This window comes from Excalfactoria chinensis, chromosome Z (assembly GCF_039878825.1).
Source record: "Excalfactoria chinensis isolate bCotChi1 chromosome Z, bCotChi1.hap2, whole genome shotgun sequence".
Lineage (NCBI taxonomy): Eukaryota > Metazoa > Chordata > Aves > Galliformes > Phasianidae > Excalfactoria > Excalfactoria chinensis.
Window position 1 is genome coordinate 55,667,758 of NC_092857.1, and position 13,617 is coordinate 55,681,374.

Below are 13,617 nucleotides of genomic sequence, written 5' to 3' on the forward strand. Positions count from 1 at the left end.
TAATAAGTGCCATTTATTTAACCAAGGCTGGATTCTAGGTAGGAACAAGTTCATTTACAGATTTCAAAGGAATCTATAAAAAAACCTATTCATCTGCCTTAATTACATCAATGCTGGGACTTGAATTTACTCCATCTTCATAAATACTACTTACAGGTTAATTTCAGGTTCAACACGGGGTACACTTGGAAATTAAAGTTCAGAGAACTTACAGTTTCCAATCAGACCAGTCTTCCAAGGTCCTGTATTAAAAACTTTCGGTGTCCTGATAAAGAGACCGAGAGACTCTTTTTATATTAAAGCATCATGAGAACAATAATGGGTAAGAGAGCATGAAGAACTTTAAGCCTTTTGGAGAGTCCTGTTGGTACGTCTCTAACATAGATTATTATTATGGCAGTGTTATAAGCCCTGCTAAGCTTTATAACTTCTTTTTTTTTTTTTAATCTTCCTTTGAATTTTAAAGCTCACCCACACATTCAACTTATTCAGTAGCCAGAAATAAATATGCAGGGGTGTCAGAGAAAAAAAGAGATGCAACAGAGATAATGGAGTTGTTATCGAGAGTGAAAATGGACTCTGCCACTCCAGTGTCCATAGCACACACGTAAATTAAAAATACTTTTCTGGGATCACATCAAAATATTTGAGGTATAGGGGTGTGAGAAGGTGGAAGGGAATAAAACTCAGCCTGAATTTCACATTCTGAAGATAAATGTGGTCTGCCTCCATCCACATAAGGCCAGCAGATTACAGTACTTCTTTTTTTAATTTTTTTATTATTATTATTTAATATAGTCAAAATTAAAAGGCTGTCCTGATCTACAATTTGTCCTGGTCCTACGTGGATCAGTCTGTCAAGCAGATTTACTGCTACCTAGAGAAAAGCTAGCAAACATAAAACCAGCATCTCAGCAAGAGCCCTGGTACATGTCAACAATTAATAGAGCTTCATCCTTGCCTACAAATGAGATATTTTTCTTTTGGGACTCATTAAACAAGTGAATTTTAAGTGCCATCCTCTATTTTGCTCCATTCTGCATTTCTTTCTCAGTCCCTGAATAGGATTTCCTCGTTTCTTTCTGTGAAAAGGAGAGAGATGGATGACACAAGGTTCTGTTTATGTCTGTGTGTCTCCTTGTCACCAAGGCAGAAGTTCCTTTTGTTCACAGTGGGGTATTATTATCACCACACAGAAAGCTTTGAAACCAAAGACTACACTGGCAATTTATATATATAGGTCTGGGGATCTTTCTGTCTTCCTGGCCAGGATGACAGCACTAGTGTCACAGGCTGCACCTAGGCAATCCTCTTCCAGTGGCATGAGACACCTCACTGTATCCTTATAGTGCAGTGGGTCTGGGAGGACTGCCTAATCCTCCCCAGCTATGAAGACAGGGACTCAACTTCAAGCAGTACAGGTACAATTGATGGAAAACAGATGAGAAAGTAGTTCTTTCCTACATATTCCAAGCCCTTTTTCCTTTAGTAGCAACTTCTACTTCAATTTTACGGCAGTCAGAGAGAGAGTACTTCTGCTATTGTTCTCATTGGAGAAATGTCTCTTCACCACATGGTGGAAAATTGTCCTGAGAATCCTTAGAATTTCCATATTGACAATTTTTTTTTCTTAATATTGTTTTTGTATGGTGACAGGCAAACTTTTATCTTCACTTCCTAACAGTCAGTCATTCATTTGGTGGTTAAGTTGGTTAAGCTAGAAATAAACTGCAGAAACTGCAATTCTCAGGAATAATCTAAAAAAAGAAAAGTAAGAAGTCAGTGTGCCTGCTTTAATTTCCTCTTGGAAGTTCTTTTATTTTTTATTTTTTAATGACCATTCTTAAGGTTGTTTATTATTGAAATTATTTCTATTACAACTACTAATTCTGTTTTGAGATTTTTGTTTGTTTTGTAAATGTGTTTATACACAAAGCTAATTTTGCTTAAAACAGAGTTCTTAAAGACCACTAATCAATAACTGAATTTACCGACACCTAAACACACATCTCTTTCTTTTGAGGATCACAAAGATTGATGAAGAACGGAGAAAAAATATATATTTGGATATTAAGGTTACAAAAGGCAAGTATTTCTAGATGAAAAGTACTGAATCAGCTGAAGATATATTGTCATACTTGTCTCACTCTGGGATATCACTAAATCTACTTGAAAATGCATCATGGCAATAAGAACTTATCATTCAAGAAGATTCTCATTGATGTTAACTTTTATGAAGTTAGGCACCAGGCTTCAAATAACTTAGTTTTCACTTATACACTTCCTGAAATTAACTCGCTTCTTCCAGCCTAGAGTACAAGTAAGCAATATGCTTTAAGAAGGAAAAGTTCTGAAACCACAGGACTGACATTTTCCAGAGCAACCAGAAAATAAATTAAAATAGAATAAAAATAGAAATTAAATATATATATATAAGGAAAATAAAGAAATACACAGAGACAAGTTGTCTTCAAGCCGTATCTTTCCAGTTTGCCCCAACCCAAGTGCAACACTTTGCACTTGGCCTAACTGAATTTCAGTAGGTTTGTGAGGGCTTATTTTTCAATCTTGTCCAAGTCCTTTTGGGTGACATTTCTTCTTTCTGTTGTATCAACCACACTGCTCAGTGAGGTGTCATCAGCAGACTTGCTGAGAGTGCTTTTTTCAGTCCCACTGTCTATATCATTGATAAAGGCCACACATCTTTTAAATACTTCCAGGGATGGTGACTCAAATGTTTGCCTGGGTTCCCCTTTCCATTGCTTTAAAACCTCCTCTGTGAAGAATTTTTTCCTGGAAAAATTGTTATAATGGAAGGTGTTAGAACTAGACAGGAAGGAGTTAGAACTAAAGGACCTCTATGAAAGAGGTCATTTTAACCCAAGCCATTCTATGATTCTAAGAAGACTGCAAAGTCACAGTGACACATTGGTTTTTAGTCTGTCAACTTGGAAGGACAGGAAGCTGTGTCAAAAGACGCTGATAAACATAAGTGTGCTAACACCTAAGTTTCAAATCTTTCCAAGATTTTCCTTTTGTTCACAGCTGTCTCTGTGGAAATTGCACTCTTCTTTCTTTTATTCCCAAGTAACCAGTCTAGTGGCAGACTTTTTAAAGATAGGTTGGTGATGACGAGGCAAAAATAACCTTTGAAAATGTAATTTTTCACCTTCCAGAGAGTACAGAAGGGCAAAAGAACATACTGAGAGCAGCTCTGTGGGGAAGGGCTTGTGGGTTCTGGTGGGTGAGAAGCTGTATATGAGCCAACAGTATACTCTTGAAAAAATCCAACAGTATCTAAGGCTGCATCAACAGAGGGGTGGCTGGCAGGGAGAGAGAGCAGATTGTTCCCCTTTACTTTGCTCTCAGAAGGACTCATTTGGAGTACTGTGTCCAGGCCTGGGGGCCCCAGCACCAGAAAGATGTGGAGCTGTTGGAGCAGGTCCAGAGGAGGCCACTAAGGTGATCAGAGGGCTGGAGCACCTCTCCTATGAAGAAGGGTTGAGGGAACTGGGTTCATTTAGCTTGGAGAAGACAAGGCTCCAGGCAGACATCTCTGCAGCCACCCAGTACCTACAGGTTGCTTGCAAACAAGTGGGTCAGGCACATAGTGATAGGACAAGGGGGAATGGCGTTAAACTAAAAGAGGGGAGATTTAGGTTAGATGTTAGGAAGAAATTGCTTACTCAGTGTGGTGAGGCCCTGGCACAGCTGCCCAGGGAACCTGTGGGGGCCCCTGGAGGCATTCAAGGTCAGGTTGGATAGGGCCCTGGGCAGCCTGAACTGATGGGTGGCAGCTCTGCCAATGGTAGGGAGTTGGAACTGGAAGGTCTTTGATGTCACTTTCAACCTAAGCCTTTCTATGAGTCTATGTTTCTATAGTTTCTCCACCTTGCTCTGGGAAACAATGCCTGTCCAGAAGCAAGGCACGTGGCTGCAGCTCCATCCACTCCACTAATCTTTCTCTGCACACTCATACAGGGGCACATACAGCCTACCTTCTCAGTCCTGTAATCTTCTTCCTTTCATGTGACAAGAAAATATCTCTGTGTGATACAGGACCCCTGGATTTCAATGGATGGTTATTTTGGGTAACATTCATTTTATTGCCAGTACTCTGTTTGTTCCCTTGAGCCCAGCTCCCATTTACCTACCCCTTTCCCTTTTCCCTTCCAATTTTTAGGGTCAGGGTGACACAGGCCTACTGCCGCCCTGTCACTGACATGGATTGATCTAGATAACTCCATGACAGTTTTTTGGTGGAGAACACAGGCGTCAGTCTTGCTTCCTCTCGCACTGAAACTGAAACTGGGACTATGATGTTGAATATGAGGTTCTGACGTGGAAAACCAATAGCAACAATTACAAAACCATGACAAGTAGCTGTGCTAAGACTTATCCTCCTTTTGTATCCAGTGGGGAGGTGACAATTATCCTAAAACAAAACTGTGCTACACACTGTACAGTCTCACAATAGTGTTTATCAGAGTATCGCTACTGCTCTTCCTGGAAGTTACAGGTCTTTGAGGATAAAATTAATGAACTTAAAAGATCAACCTCAGGGAAAGCAAAAAATAGCTCTTTGGGCTGTGAACCATGCCTGACTAATAAATGAAGGCTACTTACCTCTCAGAACTGACCTACATTTTCCTTTAAAACTCATTAGTTTAAAACAGATTGTACCACTAAGCCACAGATTAGACAAAAGTATAGTAAAACAATTGAATTGTAACAGATTTCACTTTACACTGTGCTGTTAAACATACACTAATGGTCTTCCTGTGATTACTTTAATACTTGTTTTGAATCACTCACAGGCATATGTGAAAACTATGGGATGTTCATGACAAGAGTAAAGAGAATAGTGTTTGACAAAATAACAAACACCCTTTTAATCGCACATAAAAGTTACTTCTATTCTACTACTCTATCAGTTAGAGTATGTCATAATTCATGTTAGCACACTTCCTCTAGATGCACTGACTTTATTTGATTTAAAGGACTGTGTTGAGATGCAAGTTCTTGAGTCATCTCTAATATCATTTCTTGTTGAAACATATTATAAGCGTCTTCTTGTGCTCTGTTCAGTTCATTATTTGAAAATAACAGAACATATGCTCACACACAAAGCAACAATACAAAACATCAGGAGCAGTAGATACAAGCAACAGGACAAGAATCCCTTTTCTTCATCCTGTTTTAGATAATTGCAGCTCCCATATCATGCAAGTCTCTATTTTGTGACATGGGAAAATCTGCTGATGCATAACAATAAGCACAATGTATTTCCTAGAGTTACATCACCTAACAGTTCAAACACTTCTGTGCCAACCGACAATACTATGCCCAACCAGTGGCCTGCAGGCCACTTGTGACTCAGCACAAACCATACTGCAGCCCACTCCCTTTCCTACACCATCATGGACATCCTCACCAGGGCATCAAATCTTAACTGAGCCTGACTAAATCAAAAACCCACAGAACAAAAAAAAAATAATCCCTGTTGCCGTGACTCGGAAACCCCCAATTTCCCAGCTTCTTGCGAAACCTCTGCCAGAGCCAAAAGACCACCGTGACTCATCAAGAAACGTGGCAAAATGGCGTTTATTAGGAGTAATCAATACCTTATATACCTTACTACTTCGTCTACGCCCCCTAGGGCACGTTTGAAATGCGCGCCAATGTAATTCACAGGGTTTGAGACGGAAGAGGCTGGATTACTATCACCGTCACATCCCGAAAAAGCCCCGCTACCGCCTATGTGCTTGTACTACAATGTTCAGCCTCGTTAGCATCTACAACATCTCCCCGCCCCCCAAGACAACAATTTATCCCTTTTCAATGTGAACACTAAAATCCCAAGTATAATCTACTATAAATTTGATATTATTCTATATGTTCTATGCAATATACTTATACTATTGTACTCAGTTTAACTGAATTACTTATCTACTTAGTCAAATCTAACCTTAATAAGACTGATACTAATCTTAATGCAACTCTAACGATATTAATATATTACTCTTATCATAACTCTATTACTCTATTAATATTTTACTCTTAATATAACTTACTCTATAAATTTATATAAACCTTAATATCTATTAATATATTACTCTTAATATAACTTACTCTCTATAAACTTTATATAAACCTTAAAAGCTCTATCCGATATAATGAGTAGTGCAAGTTACATTTGTGCAAAAGAAAACAGCACCACAGTTAAATGAAGTGTGTATTAAGATAGTCCCTTTGATGTCTGGAGCCATCCGAGAAACAGTTCTCATCCGTGATGTTTTCTATTCCTCTTCATTCTTCGTCATTCTTCTTTCTATTCTTCATCATTCTTGCATGATGCATCTTCTCTGTATGGTGAACAGTAGTCAAAGTCTTCTGTCCGTAGCCTCGATAGCGTCCATCAGCTCATCAGCACACGGCAACATGCACCATCATTACATTAACGTGTAATCGATATGTAGTGACTAGGTAACTAGAATCACACTCTATAGGATAAGAAGAACACATCCTAAAAGATAAGTGAAGTTGCAAATACAGATAAGTGTGAATCTACTGTTGGCTGAGACCCGACAATTCTAGACTGAATCCAGAAGGTCCCCGCGCTTGTTGTTTGAGCGGTACTAATCACCGAGACCAACAGCAGCAGAACAGTCTCAGGTACCAGATTCGGACTCCCCACCAACTGCTCCTGTAAGAAAAGAACTCTTATCCCACTTCCCATAGTCAGTCTTCACCAACCATTCTTGAGTAAAACGAGAAGTGAAGCAGGACCTATTGTCAGTCTCAACGTGACTGGGCAAACCAACCATAGCAACAGCGGTTGCCAAATGGTATCGGACTGCAGTCAAGCCAGACCTGACATGCTCAGTGGCCGTGATGACAACAGAGGAGGCACTCATAGCAACAGCCAGCCCTTGACGGGGAGACAAGCAAGACTCCCAGATGACACCAGTTTGCCAGATCTGCAGTGACCCTAGGCCAAAGACAGGAGTGCTGGCAACTGTATCTGCTATTGCATTACCTCTGGTAAAAAGGCTTGGCACCTCAGAGTGACCACGCACATATAAGGATGCGACAGGAGCTGTGTGAGAGGCCAAGGTCTCATCTAAAATTCCAGCAGCCTCTGAACTTGGGAAGTCCTCCCGGTCCATCCGGGCCAACTGCTTGGCTGCAAAGATGGAGTCAGCAACAGTGTTAGAGGGCATCATTCGCCAGAGGTGCACTGCGACCGTCACAGCCATCACCTCAAGCATCTGCACGCTGACCATTCGGTTTGTGAAGACAGCAGCCTGTGAACTACGGTTGGAATCCTGCCAAACCACCATCCTGAGATCAAGAGTCTCATGCTCTACCAACTGAGCTAGCTGGGCCATTTCAAGGCCTTGAGCAGTGTCCCACTGTGCAAGCGATCCTTCCATGCAGCTCTGTAAGATCTTTTGCCAAGCTGCAGCCATTTTGCTAGATGGATTTTGGGGTTCTTTTGGGTCGGATCCCTTTAGCTGACCATACAAGGGCTTCATCAATCGAGCAGGTATCCCCAAAGCACCCCGAACCCACTGGAGGGCTCCTACCAGTTTCTGCATATTCCATAGTTTCTTAACACATGGTTGAATATCAAGACCCACCAGCTGCATCGTCTCAGTGCTAAACTTATATTCCAAGCACTCTGCTTTAATTCCCTCTTGCATGTCTATACCATGCACAGGGTGAAAGGGATCATCTTGTTCAGCTGCCACCCCCCTCCCAAGCTCAGTCATCCACCCCTCTTTCCAGAGTGTATATTGCACCAGCTTGAGGATCACGTATGCGAGGCTTTCAGTGTCGTGAGAAAGCACAGGGCCATGCGCCGTTAAAGTCTCTAGTGTGTTTAAAGCCAGGGGTAAACGGAACTCGCGGCAGCAGCCGGCAGCCCGGTGCCGGAAGGTGGAGCGGCTCCGCGCCGGGAAATCGAGCCCCGGCCCCCCGCGCGCCAGGCGGGCTGCCCCCTGGGACGGAGGGAATGCGGAAGCGCCGGCGGAGGGCGGGCGCGGGCAGCGGGGCGCCGCACCGCGCGCCCGCCGCCCCCCCGGCTCTGTGCAGGTGGTGCCACGATTGCACTCCACGCCTCCCAAGGCGGTATCACGCCGGTACCCTCCATCCCACTGGGCGGTGCCATGGTTCCACTCCACGCCCACCGGCGATCCCGATGGAGGCGGGCTATCCCGTCGCTGCCCACAGCCGCGCCGCCGCCCCCCCCGACCCGAAGCCGGCCCACCGGCCGAAACTTGCTGGACCGGGCTACTCTGCGGGCGGCACACTGAAAACAGCACCATACTTCCATCTACTTCCATTCCCCCCCCCGGACGGCGCCATGTTTGCGTCCCCCCCGGGTCTGGAACACGCCTACTTCCCCCCCCCGGGTCTGGAGCACGCCTACTTCCCCAACCGCTCGAATTAGCCGCGCGCCCGCACTCCCCCCCCCCTAATGACAAAGGATATGGGGCTGAAGTGTCCACTTGGCGGTTGAGAGGGGGTGTGGCCGATTGGAATTCGCCATCTTTTAACTTTTTCTTCTCCGCTTCTCCCGGACCCCGTCCCATCTTCGCCGTCTTTAACTTTTTCTTCTCCGCTTCTCCCGGACCCCGTCCCATCTCTCCGCCGCCTCCCCAGACGGCTCTCCTGGGTCCTACCGTCCTCAGCCGCTTTTCCCGGCCGCCCTCCCGGCTGCTCCGGGTCAAACACAAGCCCAACTAACAAACACGATTCAACAAGTGCTCCAAGAGCACCCAGGATCACGCCCCAGGTCACAAGCTCGGCAGCTGCCTGACTCACTGCCTTAATACTCTGCTCCACGATTCCCGCTCCCGTTGCTCACTCAGGTTTCCTACCGCGGAATATCGCTGCCGCTCGCCACGCCCCCGCTCGCCACGCAGCGGATTCTTGCTCTGAAAAAGAAAGAAGAAAAAGGAAACAGGTCCCCCGTCGTCCCCCCGGTGAACCTGATAAGCTAAAAGCACCTCGTCGTCCCCCCGAGCTGCTTTTAGGGGTGCACAGCCGTCCCCTCTGTACACCCTATAAAGTAATGAAGAAGTAAGAATAGAAGTAAAAATAGAAAAATGCCTAGGAATTTAGGGGTTCCTCACACGGGGCACCATATGTTGCCGTGACTCGGAAACCCCCAATTTCCCAGCTTCTTGCGAAACCTCTGCCAGAGCCAAAAGACCACCGTGACTCATCAAGAAACGTGGCAAAATGGCGTTTATTAGGAGTAATCAATACCTTATATACCTTACTACTTCGTCTACGCCCCCTAGGGCACGTTTGAAATGCGCGCCAATGTAATTCACAGGGTTTGAGACGGAAGAGGCTGGATTACTATCACCGTCACATCCCGAAAAAGCCCCGCTACCGCCTATGTGCTTGTACTACAATGTTCAGCCTCGTTAGCATCTACAACAAATCCCTTAAACGTGCCATCTGTTCTTAACAAATAAATAAATAAATAAGCCAAAGAGAGAAAAGCTATGAATTAGCTGAGAGGCGACACCTGTTAGGTCACCAGATGGCTTTACAGTTGATAGTGCCTCCTGCACCTATACAAGGCATGAAACAAAAACACTGGAACCATCCAGGGAAAAAGAGCATACTGGGATCATCTAGTAACATATGCACAGCAAACCATCCCAGAAACATGAAAGCAAGTGGCTTAGATCTTAGTGTAACACGTCTGTACATTCTTCTGGCACATCATTCATAATTTAGTCACTGAACAGAAAATAAAAACCTCCCTTTCCTCTTCACCTGATATTCATGCTGTTTGAGGTACGCAGGGGTCGAATGATGGGGGACAGCCACCAACAAACCTGTGTCCCTACCCCTTATCTCTCTTCTCAAGTCTCTCTTCCAGAGATTGCAGAGATTAAACCTGTCCAAACTACTTATCTAGAAGCATGATTGATATTCTTTGTGCATTGCCATGGAGGGCCTGGCTACACCTTCAGCCAACCATTCTATGGCCAAGTAGAGAACAGGCTGAGGACAGCAATCCCTATTTGACCTTTTCATCATCAGAGTGGAAAACCTCTCCACCAGGCCACAAGGACCTCGGAGTTCCACTGAAGTACCCTTGTGCTGTCCCAGTACTACTGACCTGGGAGTGCCAGGTAAGGAGGCTCTCTCCTCCTTACTCCTCTCCTTTGTATATCAGGGCAGAAGAGATGTCACCTTCTCATGCTCCAAATGTGGAGGTGAGCAGTGGGAAAGGGCAGATTTAAAACCCTTGAAACTCAGCAGTTTATAATGATTGCATCTCCGTTGGCAGTCCCCCCACTGCTACTGGCTGGTACCAGGGTGGCTCCATTCTAGGCAGACACAAGGTGGTTGAGAATCCCCTTCCTAGTCCCTTTTGGTACACTCTTCCAACCACCTCACAGCAAAGGCCCCATCTCCCAAATGCCATGTTTCTGTCACCACAGGATGCTCAGAATTCTATTGTCATGGCCACCCCTATAAATACAGGGACCTTGCATCCAGAATCTCAGTTGCTGAGCTGAAGCAGACAGTAGTGATTGGTCTCCACAGCAGATAAGTAAAAAGTTTTCCTTTTGAGGACTCAGGAATGTACCCTGGAGCAGGACATATTGCCCCCATTTCCAGCCCAAGGAACAGCCACAGCACTACACAGACCACGGGTACCCCCTTGCCCTGCCTCATTGCCCTCTGGTACATGGGGAGGTATTTTACATACACACAATCAAATCAGTGAAGAGAAATTTTGACTGTAGAAAGGGAGCTCTACAGAATAATAAAACTCATAGTATTTTTATTCCTCTCTACAATCAACTAGCTAATGAATGGAATGTTTGAACTGAACAAAACAAACAAACAAACAAAGAGCATTTGTAAAGAAAAACACATAATTAAATCAAAGCATTTCAGTTTAAATTAATGACAACACCATCCCGAGTGGTAATCAGTAGAAGTTAAACCAGGTATATTCAACCCAAAGGTCAATACAGCCTGTTTGTTCTGCATCCAGTCCATGCCCCGTGTCATCATGGCACCTGCTCTGCCCTACTGAGAGCCCTCGCCTGGTCCCAGGAGCACATCCATTGCTCACAACAACCACAGCAGTGTTATGGTCAAGTATCTCACTAGTTTTAAGTTATTGTTCTCTTTTTTTTTAATGTTTTATTAAAAAAAAAAAAAAAAAAAAAAAAAAAGTTATATTGCACACAAGGGATGCTCCAAAAGTAGTGCCTCCTTTTTTATGATGGTCAAAAACATCAGAAGAAGATGTTGGTGACATGGCAGTGGGGGGTTGAAGCTTCCCACAAATATTTCATTGCAGATGGCAGAAGAGTGGCAATCTGTCAGAATGGTGTCTGACAGGGAAGAGCAAAAGAAGCAAGCGTGTGTCACTGAATTCCTCCATGCAGATAAAATTGGCACCCACTGACATTTGCTGATGCTTCCTGAGTGTCTACAGAGACCAGCCAGTGGATGTGAGCAAAGTGAGGTGGTGGATGGTGAGTCTCAGAAGTCTCTTCCGTTGGTGAAGATTTTCATGAGCATGACGTGCAGGCTTTTGTTCATAAGCAGTGAAAATGCATAGCTAATGGTGGTGACTATGTTGAAAAAATGGTGTTTTGCAGATGAGAATTTGCTCTGTCAAACAGTGTTATTGTATTTTTTGTATCTGTTGTCATGTCTATGGAAATAAATATGAGGCATTACTTTCGGAGTGGCCTACGGATTTTATATGCAGCTCAATACAATTACTCTTCAATCAGTGCAGCTTGGACAAGAGAAAAGTTTGGATGCCCACTGACTATACCCACTTGTGGTAATTGTGTTCACATTCTGCAAATTATATTCCTGAAAGGAGGCTTAGCTTCAGTCTTTACAACCAGTGAACACAGTCACTTGGTATATGACACAACATAAACAAGCTGTGGCTGAGAAACTGTTAACAATGAACTAGACATTTTAACCACCAGCACATTGGTGTCAGACAGTCAAAGACAGTGAATCTTTCATTAAGTCTTTAAATGAATTCATCTGATTTCCAAAGGACTTACATCTCTGCACCCTTCTGAAAATTAGGCTGAGGAACTGAAATGATGTCAAATCATGAAGCAGTTATCTGTTTGGTCATTTGCTAAGACATAGCACATAAAAGTTTATGCCACCATTTTATTTCTTCTCCCATCCTCCTGACTTCTGTAAGTAAAGCTATGGCCTTTCCTTTCCTGGAAGGCAGCATTTCATCAGCTAAATATAAAAGTTTGGCATTAAAACAAATGATAATGTTAGTATTGTTAGGGGAAAAGGCCGTATTTAAATGGTCCTCAATATTTCAAAAGAAAATTTAAAATGAAACTTCCTTTCAATCATGGCTTTAATGATTGAAAGGAAATGACTTTTTTTCCAAGGAAAAAATTGAAAAGTTTCTGATCAGGACATTCCACTTCTAATGAACTTTTGTAATTGCATTTCGCCAGACTAGATAATAATCTGACATTTTGAAAACTGACAGATTTCCAGTAATAATTTAACTCACAAAGTAATGAAAAACCTACATTCTTAACAGTCTTTTATTTTTTCCCCATTGCTTCTGTCTGTCTGAGTTGTCTTGGGGAAATCAAAATTTACATCTAAGTCCTAAAAGATCTTCCATGAGAACTGGTCTTTGTCATTCTCGGTGGGAAAATTAACTCACTGATCGTGAGTGTTTCAAAATTAGACCACAGAAGCCCAGTTCTGGGGTTATCTGGAGCCTCTTCCTTTGATTCTAACAAAATTTATAACATATTCTGATAGTTGCTGAGAAATAGCCACGTTACACTCATGATAATTGGTTTATCTGGACAGAGAAAGATCAGTGCCAAAATTCCAAGGGTAAGATCTGTCAGATATATGGCCAAAAGAAAGAAAAGAAAACTGCTTCTGATATTAAAGAAACACATTAGAAGCCTGTTAAGATGAAGACTGGTAGGATTTGGGGACAGACAGTGAGAAAAGTACTCATGGCATTCAAACCTTGCTATATAGGATTTTTTCTTCATTGTGCTTCGCATAAAGCAATACATACAATACCACAACTGAAAGTTATAAAGTTGCTAGGAGATATTTCTGGGATATATATATATATTTAGCCTTGTGTCTTTATTCCTGCTTATACATATTTTAACATACCACCATTTTATAAAAGTTCAAAGAAAAAAATTGTTGCCTTAGATGGAAAAATCTCTTCCCAAAGTTGAAAAAATGTAATCTAGGTTCACATAGGATTTGAAGTATAGCAATTGCAGTTTAACTACACTTACAAATATGATTCCCAGTGTGGGTCTCTGTTACATGGTCACCATCACGAGTCAGGCATCTCCAGATGCCAAGAAGGAATACGTGACCTGAAGCCAGCTAAGACTTTTTGCTCTCTGATTCTTTTGTTAAGTTGTTAAGTTCCTATACTCTACAATGATAAGAGACTTGTTTTCAGTCTTACCATGTTGGTCTCTCTAAGCCATGCAAAAATATTTACACCACCATTTGATTCTCTCAGATGAAATGCCTGTCTTTCTAAAATGAAGGCCACCCTCTAGTGACCACTGTACTGAG

At 43.0% G+C, this 13,617-nt stretch overlaps 1 protein-coding gene across 1 annotated transcript; it reads right to left on the reverse strand.

Annotated features, from left to right (window-relative positions):
• Positions 1-5,512: 5,512 nt before the first annotated feature.
• Positions 5,513-9,053, reverse strand: LOC140264647 (uncharacterized). Its single transcript, XM_072360545.1, has 2 exons — positions 6,155-9,053; positions 5,513-6,093 (listed from the first exon to the last, which is right to left on the reverse strand). Exon 1 carries the CDS (start codon positions 8,646-8,648, stop codon positions 6,672-6,674), a length of 1,977 nt encoding a protein of 658 aa, XP_072216646.1. The 5' UTR covers positions 8,649-9,053; the 3' UTR covers positions 5,513-6,093; positions 6,155-6,671.
• Positions 9,054-13,617: the final 4,564 nt, after the last annotated feature.